This window comes from Anthonomus grandis, chromosome 14 (genome assembly GCF_022605725.1).
Source record: "Anthonomus grandis grandis chromosome 14, icAntGran1.3, whole genome shotgun sequence".
Lineage (NCBI taxonomy): Eukaryota > Metazoa > Arthropoda > Insecta > Coleoptera > Curculionidae > Anthonomus > Anthonomus grandis.
In genome coordinates, this window is record NC_065559.1 from 13,891,222 (window position 1) to 13,900,175 (window position 8,954).

Genomic DNA, 8,954 nt, shown 5'->3' on the forward strand with positions numbered 1-8,954 from the left:
GAAATAAAAGACTATCCTATTTCAGATCAACAATAATTATGTACAAATGTAAAATAACAAAAACAATAAGAAGAAAGCAACTTTACTTTAAAGCAAGTTTTATCAGTCAAAATAAAATTATGGGAATTAACAGCATTTCAGATTTAACACGTTAAGCGCCACAATAGTCAAAGGTAAAATTTTTGCGTGGGTCGAAAATTTGTTTTTTACAAAAATTGGTGAAAATATTTGAGTATAGTAAAATAATTTTATTTATTTAGTTTTTTTAAAAAGCCGAAAAAAGTACATTTGGGCCTTAGAAACATACATAGAAACAAGCTAGAGCCTGCATAATGTTAATGGTGGATTTTCGGTTACCGCTTGTTCAATTTCAATCGTTTGGTCTGTTTTTGTCTCCGCGGTACAACTGAGTATTTGTGTAGTGATTGATACGTACGAAGATGAGCAGAAAAGGTTCGAAAAATGGATGCAACTTTCTGAAGGAAATCACAATCATCTGGTTTTAATAATAGTTCACCACGGCAAAAGCATCAAAACTTATTTAGAAAATTAATTTATTTGAAGTGAAAGAAATATTTAAAATTGTTTTAAAATTAATTTTCTTATATGGTTTCTCAAACTGTATGAAAAACCTTCTCTCTCACCTTTTATCTCATAAGGTTACTCAAAATAACCTTTACGCTCAACAGAAATAGGCCGATGAAATGGAAAGACACAAATCCTCGTCAAATGGAACAATTTATCGGTATGCTTTTTTGGATGGGATTATGTAGATTCCTTTAAAATGGAGACCATTATACCAAAACGCCAATATTTAGAAATAATATACCAAAAATCATGTCTAGAAATCGTTTTGAGGTTTTTAATTACCGCCAGTAAAATGTGGAATTTAAATTATAAGGAGATCCATGACATTCTACATTCTACATAAACTAAGTCCGCTTATAAGCATGCTAAAAGAACGTTATCAAGTATTGGCCACTCCTTTAGAAGAGCTATGTATAGACGAACGGTGCCTTTTAGAGGTCTAATCATATGAACTAAGTCCACTGGGGCAAGGAAGAAAGCTATAAACCTGTGCCGACAAAAGTTGTATTAGAACTTATGCAAAATTGTCTGGGTAAAGACAGAAACCGATGTGCGAATAGCCGCTACAGTGTTTCGCTCGCCAATGAATGGTTGGAGGCTTATGGTAGGAAACTTGCGCAAAAATTCTAAACATGATCGAAAAGAGAAGTTATGATAAAGGAGTTAAAATGCCGAAATAAAATCTCGAGAGAAAATTAGCAGACAAGGTAATACTGGATGCGGAAAAATCAAATTAAAAAATAAAAGGGGCGTAATGCTTTGAGGTACTAAACATGGCCATTTCACGGTGACAGACGGCGAGGTGTTAAAAATACACATATACATATGTAGTATATTACTAATGTGTGTGTATACTACATACTACATATGTAGTAAACTACAATAAGCTCCAAGGTTTCGTAGTAAAAATAAAATAGTAAAGGGGTGAAATGGCATCGAAAATCTTACAATAGAGCTTCTGACAGCAATAGCTGTTGTAAATGAGGAAAGTTTGTAAATGAAAAAGGCAACTGTAAAATGGCCCATGTACGATATGTTATCAAAAACTACAGAAGAAAAGGATCGAATCATGCCCAGACGAAAGTTCGTTCAAGTTCGATTGAAATGTGCTGTATGCCCAAAGCCCTTCATGTGCATGAAATATTATTTTACTATTCATGATTGTGTGCTCTGTAAAATAACTATATTAATTATTTACCGTGCAACTTTTACTTTATAAGTTATGCAGAAGTTTTACATTCAATTTAGTAATAAATAGGTTTTCTTTTTTTGGGTTATCAAAAATTTGAAAGAAAAATGTGTGTATAATATAGATTCCAGAACCAAAATCTCCATTGGATTATTGAGTCTACTAGGGCGTATACTTCAACCTCCTAAAAGAAGTAATATATGCGTTATTTGTATTCATTCGGCTACTTGCCTGTGATAATGTATCCAAAAAGATGCACATGGCGACTAACGGGTTAATAATCAATTAAAACTATTAGAATTGATTAAAACAACTAATAAAGCTTATCTATGTAGACAAGGTCTATCTTCAGGTTTTTAAAGGAAATAGCAAGCTCAAAAGGTCTTAAACAGATCCTGCATACTTCATCAAAATTTGCAGCCAAACGTTTATAAAGCTTACTGACACTAAAAAGGACTGTCGTGGTATATGTAAATGATATACCAAGGATATAAATGTACAGCAATCCATGTGATAAGGGAAGTGGAATATACAATTTAAGAGGCCATATCTGGTTTTGTCAAAGATATTTTTGAATGTTCTGCCATAGAAAGTAATGTAAATCAAGTAAAATTGTCGATTAAATTATAAGCCTTAGTCGGCAGTTTTTAAATGAAAATAAAATTTATCCTGAAGTATTTTATTGAATGAAAATAGTATTTGTTTAATTGCATGAGATTTTAACCTCGATATTTTAAATTTTATGAATAACTAACCTTGAATTTCAAAATACACAAGAGCAGCTCTTTTAATAATAAATTATTCTTCTTAACACCAGTAACACCCCGTGAAATCTCTAAAACTATATCAAAATTAAAAAACAAAATTAAAAATCAAATCAAAATTTAAAAAAGTGCAGGTTATAATTATGAATTAATAGCTAGTTTGGTAAAATATTATGCCAGAGTTCGCGGAGCCTCTGGGTCACATACTTAGTAATTCATTTAAAGTGAATAAATTCTACATGATTTAAAGATAGCTTTGGTAAACCCTTTATATTAAAAAAAGGACAAAATATTAATTAAAAATTATGGGCCTATAAGTTTATTAAATCATTAAAATATGAAAAATCATTTATCAGAATTTTCTAAGATTTTTTTAAGATATGCACAAAGCTTCTGAAGATCTTTCCTTCTGAATATTTCAGGGCAGCAACTTATGATTTAATTGAAACAATTCTGCAAGGCGGGGAAAATTCTTTCACCTGTCGAAAGCTCTCGATAGTGCAAACAGTGAAATTGTTCTTAAAGTCTAGCCCTGTAGTGGTTAAGGTCCCACATCTCAAACAGGTGAATAAAAGTGGTTATTACACGGGAAAAACAAAATTTTCATTCTAGAGAGGCCTACCTTACTCTTGGAATCGCTCAAAGTGTTTTAGGCCCAATTTTATTCATTTTTTATGTAAATGACTTAGCCAGTGAAATATTTAACACTTTCTGATTGTCACATGTCTTCCGCCAATTAATAAAGAACTGCTCAAAACTGGTTCACAAAAAATCGATATATAATATATATATATATATATATATATAGGCAACTTGCCCAATAACAGGAAACAGTTGCAAAACAATAAAAAATATAGTTAAAAAAAACACACACAAACAAACCTAAAAGAATAAAAAGAAAAAGTTATCCAAAAAATTAGAACAAATAACTATTAATATGATATAAAAACCCAAATATAAAAGTTTAACAAGATAATCACATATTCAACAAAATTAAATAAAACTGCAATATACCTACTAACTATAACTTACCTACTAACTTAACACATGGGTCTTAATCCCAAGAGTAATGATCCACCAAGATATCGACAATCACATGAACCGGAGAGAATTTTATATCGCACATGTGACAGATTCGATTAAATATAGCGCATATTGTATATAGTGGCGATTTCAACAGGATGTTAGTATGAGGCCTTGGCAGAAAGAATGTTAGGGGATGTCTAGCATTAAGCATAGGCACCATGAAACGTACACCAGAAAGAAGTACAGGACTATCAATGAATCCATTCAGTAACCCATGCAGGAATTTTACAGAGAAGATCATTCTTCTGAGATGTAATGGATGTAGATTGAAGCGTTCCAATAGTTGCCGATGATCAAACCCTCTTACCGGATATATGCCTGAAGGCCAAAAACTTAGCAAATCTACGCTGAACAGATTCAAGGAGACCAACATGATTCTGATAGAGCGGGTTCCATATAATGCAGCCAAACTCCAGTTTTGATCTCACAAAGCAACAGAAAAGCAGTCTTAATGTAGATTCCAAAGTAAAACTCTGAGAACTTCTAATTATGAACCCAAGCCTTCTCAGGGCTGACTTGACTATCTATGTTGTTGAAGTGTGGAACGAATGTAAATTCAGAGTCAAAGGTTATACCAAGATCAATAGTTTGCTCTAATCTACTCAAAATAGTATCATTAATAAAGTAATTAAAATTTAAGGGTGTTTTTGATCTAGAGTAACTGACCACACTACACTTAGCCGCATTCAAGCCTAACCTGTTAACAGCGCACCATACCTCCAATGTATTTAGACAGTTCTGAAGAAAAACACAATCATCCAAACCATATACATTTAAATATAGCTTCAAATCATCGGCAAAAGCCAGCCTATGACAAGTGAGTGACTCAATCAAGTCATTTATAAAAAAAACTAAACAGGAGCGGACCCAGGTTTGAGCCCTGTGGTACACCCGACGTTACGTTAAAAAGTTTCGATTTAAAGCCCTCATATTCAACATATTGAGATCTACCAATCAAGTAGGAATGAAATAAATTAAATAATCTCCCTGAAAAACCATACTAAGTTAATTTATGCAGCAAAATATAGTGATCTATCCGATCAAAGGCTTTTTGGAAGTTGGTATATAATACATACATAATATATAATACATGCTGACAAAAAAACTATTGTTTTATTGGATAATCATCATGCAAAGCTATCAAGTTACTGTTCCTCAATAAGGATTTCTGGGTACCCAAGTAGATCAGAACTTGGATGGTACTAAGCATCTAATGAGCGTTTGTGAATGGGTAAGAACTGCAGACTACTGCTTAAGAATCAAGGTCAGATATTTGAATTTACAATATCTGGAAGCTGTCTACTTTGCAAGCTTTTATTCAAGGCTCAGATATTGAATAATTTTCTGAAAGATTAGTATAGATGCAGATCTGGCCTTTATGGCTCATAATATAACCTTTTTTATGAAGGCTTTTTCTTTCCCAGGAGTATGTAGAACAGGTCTCATAGTTCAGCATAGAAAATTTTTAGCAATTTGAGTACTGGCACTATGCATTGGTCTAAATGTACCAATGCATACCTGTGTAAATTTTTTTAATAAAAATAGAATGTAATAAAAGTGGAACACAATGTTAATACATATAAAAGTAAAATTAAGGATATTTTAATTGACTTGGAACCATACATACAGTTCAAGAGTTTGTAGCCTATTGAAGCATTTCTAAATTATAAGATTTGAAAATTCTTGATTTGTATGAATTATTTGCATTTTTTAGTTATTGTTTTTAATGCTTGTGTATTGCAGATGCTGTCTTTCATGCTTAAGTTTTAGCTATACGTAATTCAATTTTATTTAATATTTAATAGGTTCTTATGCTTAAGATTTATGCATTTTGGCATTTATTATTCAATTGAGATAACATGTGTTTGCTCACAATTTTTATAAATAAAAGATATTTGAATCTTAATTTTGCATTAAAAAAATATATAATAATCATCTAAAACAAAATTTTACAATCTTAAAACACAGTAAAAAATAAAATAAAAACATTAAAAAAAATTAAAAATAAATGGAAATAATTTAAAAAAACAAAGAAAAGAGAAGAATAAATATATTCATAAAAAATACTCAAAGTAAAGGTAATATTTCAGAATTAGAAAAACTAATATTTACTAACACAAAAAATATTGCTAATTCTTTGAGGATATATTTTTTCCAAAATTCAAAATAGAATAGTTGACTCTGAAAAAACATAATGTATATAGACATTTAGTGGTTAGTGAAGTAATAAATAGTCAGAGGATCTTTTTAAACCCAACCACTGAAAGTGAAATTAATGATATTTTAGTAAACCATAAAAAATTGTCATCTTTCTTTAGAAAATTGTAGTGTGATCTGATTTACATAAATGAATGTCTAAATTTATTATTAAATAAACTGATAAATGAAATTTTCAAAACTGCAGAATCTAGATCAGGAAAATATTGTTATTGCCATTTTTGCTAACCTTGGATCTTTTGAAACTTGAAAATTGGATTTAGCAGAATTATACTTAAATTAATTAGGGCATATTTTGAGAAGAGTATGTAAGTTTAGATATTTGTAAGAGTGATATAACAGCTATGGAGTGTCTCAGTACTGGATCAATACTTTAAACCTTATTTGTTCTGTACTTGCATTACAGGATCTATATCTTTACTGGAAAAACAACAATGATTTAAAGTTCTCTTATCATTGTATCAAAAAAATAAAGGTTAACAAAACTTAATATATGCTATTTAACAAGAAAAACCTATACATAAATGAATGTCTAAATTTATTATTAAATAAACTGATAAATGAAATTTTCAAAACCGCAGAATCTAGATTAGGAAAATATTGTTATTGCCATTTTTGCTAACCTTGGATCTTTTGAAACTTAAAAATTGGATTTAGCAGAATTATACTTAAAATAATTAGGGCATATTTTGAGAACAGTATGTAAGTTTAGATATTTGTAAGAGTGATATAACAGCTATGGAGTGTCTCAGTACTGAATTAATACTTTAAACCTTATTTGTTTTGTACTTGCATTACGGGATCTATATCTTTACTGGGAAAACATCATATGTATCAAATTTAACCAACAATGATTTAAAGTTCTCTTATCATTGTATCAAAAAAATAAAGGTTAACAAAATTAAATATATGCTATTTAACAAGAAAAACCTATAACAGATATAAATATAGTAAATATTTAATATAAGTTTGAGCAATGAATAAAATATACAATATTTAGGAATCTTTTTGGATAAGCAACTAAATTGAATGCTAGGTACAAAATTTATTATGTCTTTACCCTCTAAGTAGTGAGATATTTAATTCCAGTATGGGGAATCTGCTATCAAACAAATGTTATTATAATATCACCTTTTTGACTCCTTAAAATATAAACACCTCTTAGTACAACCAGTAGCATATATTTTAAAATCAGAACAATTTAAATTGATGTATAAGATAATAAAGTTTAAATATAAATCTAAACCAAAAATAAACTCTGTTATTCAAATTCACAACCATCACTTAAGAAAATGCTTAAATATACAGTTAGGAAATGTTAGAACTAATAAAGTGATAAATAGCCCTCTAGTTCTAGAAACAAAGGTTTATAATCTCTTACCAGCAGGCATAAAAAAAACTTTAAAATTATGATTTATAGATAAGTCTATACTATTTAAGTTTAGAAAGAGTAAGTAAATTAGGTATTATGTGTAGATATTGCCTCTGGTACCAACTATACTTATTATTATTATTTAGAAGATTGCCTTAATTCAAGTTTTTTTACTAAATATAATGCAATTATTGTATTTGAATACTATTAACTTTGAATAGAGGACTTAAGTGAAAAAACGATTAATTTAATATAATACAATTTAATTGCATTTATATTGTGAAAATTCTAAAAATTTTTGTAGTTAAATTTATTTTTCTGTAACATAAAAAAAATTACAACACTAAGTAGGTGTAGTCTTTGGTGACTCTTCTTAGCAGAAAAATTTTTATATATGATTAAAAAAATTTTAAAACTTTAGATTTTTAAATGTAAACTGTACGTCATATTCTTTCATTCAACTATTTTTTATTTTCAAACCAAATAACATACTTGGTATTTCTCAAAATGTACAGATTCTGACATATCATGCATAAAACCTGTGAAATCCCATTGTGACTAACAATAAGAAATTAATGAAGCTATATTATAATACTTACTAATTTTGAGGTCTTGTTCTTTGGTTTGCTTTTTTATATTGTTCCCAATAACACTCAACAAACATCCTAATATTGAAACTGAAGTTTTGCTAAAGTATTCGTTAATAATTATTTTGTAATAAGGATTTTCCTTGCTAATTCCTAAAAGTTCTAAAATATTTACCAAATTTTGCTTATGGAATTTTTTCAAAGCTACTTTGCTTTCATTTTCACTGTCAAAAAAGAGCTTAATATCAGGCAATATAGAAGATAGATTTACTTCTGTGCTAAATAGAGAGAGAGAAAAATGGCATTCTTGTTGTAATAAATATTCAGCTACTATTAAGTGCAAAGCTTGTTGAGCTAGGGTGTGAGCTTGGTAGGCAGTACTATTTATATGTTTTCCTAAAGCAGTATGTTTTAAAACATTTATCATCTGATACTTTAGATAGGACTTCATATCCCTGAGGACGCCTTTTTCGTTAAACCAGGCGCTCAACATTTGCTGAAATTCTTCAGGTGAAAGTTCTTTAAGTTGTTTTTCAGTGTTTATATGGATTGCGGGGCTAATACTTTCCATTTTAGTTAAAAACTCGACTTTTGCTGACTATTTTTTAAACTTATAAAAGTATTGGTTTGGTTATGTTTGTATTTACATTTTACCTTTGTTGTAAAACATTTGGGTCTGGCTACTACCCCTAATATCTTTTGGAATAAAAATACTCATATTAAGGTAGGGACATACCATTCAATACTGCTAACATCGCGAGAAGAATGAAGCTAAATAACATTTAACATGGTAATGATATCTTAGAGGACCACGTTATATTGATCTGAACAAAAATAAAACTTTTCAGCTTTATTTTACATATCTAAATGAGTTCATTTACTGCAATAATCTACGACAGTGTACTAACAATAGTATATGACATATCACCAATTGGACAAATGGAAATAAAACAATGTTTTTCTTTAATACATTTATTATTTGATTTTCCTGAAAAAAAAAATTACTCAAAATGATATACATAATATACAATAATCTATTATAACAGACATTATATAAATTAGAATTATTCTAAAAATGTTTAAAAGTATTTTGTTAGCACTGAACTACCCTAATTTTAAACAGATTAGAAAAGGTTGTCAAAACTTTTGTG

At 29.2% G+C, this 8,954-nt stretch overlaps 1 protein-coding gene across 4 annotated transcripts in view; it reads right to left on the reverse strand.

Moving 5' to 3' along the window:
• Positions 1–8,678, reverse strand: part of LOC126744653 (paramyosin) — a 28,385-nt gene extending 19,707 nt beyond the window's left edge. Inside the window, exon 1 of one of the 4 annotated variants that reach the window (XR_007663266.1) lies at positions 7,816–8,469. Coding sequence is in view for 3 of the 4 variants with exons in the window: in XM_050452170.1 (XP_050308127.1) it covers positions 7,816–8,374 (559 nt within the window). In the remaining variant the exon portion in view is untranslated. Of the gene's footprint in view, positions 1–7,815; positions 8,480–8,539 lie in introns of those variants that run through there. The other 3 variants (XM_050452169.1, XM_050452170.1, XM_050452168.1) reach the window with 3 other exon arrangements.
• Between the last annotated feature and the right edge of the window lie 276 nt (positions 8,679–8,954).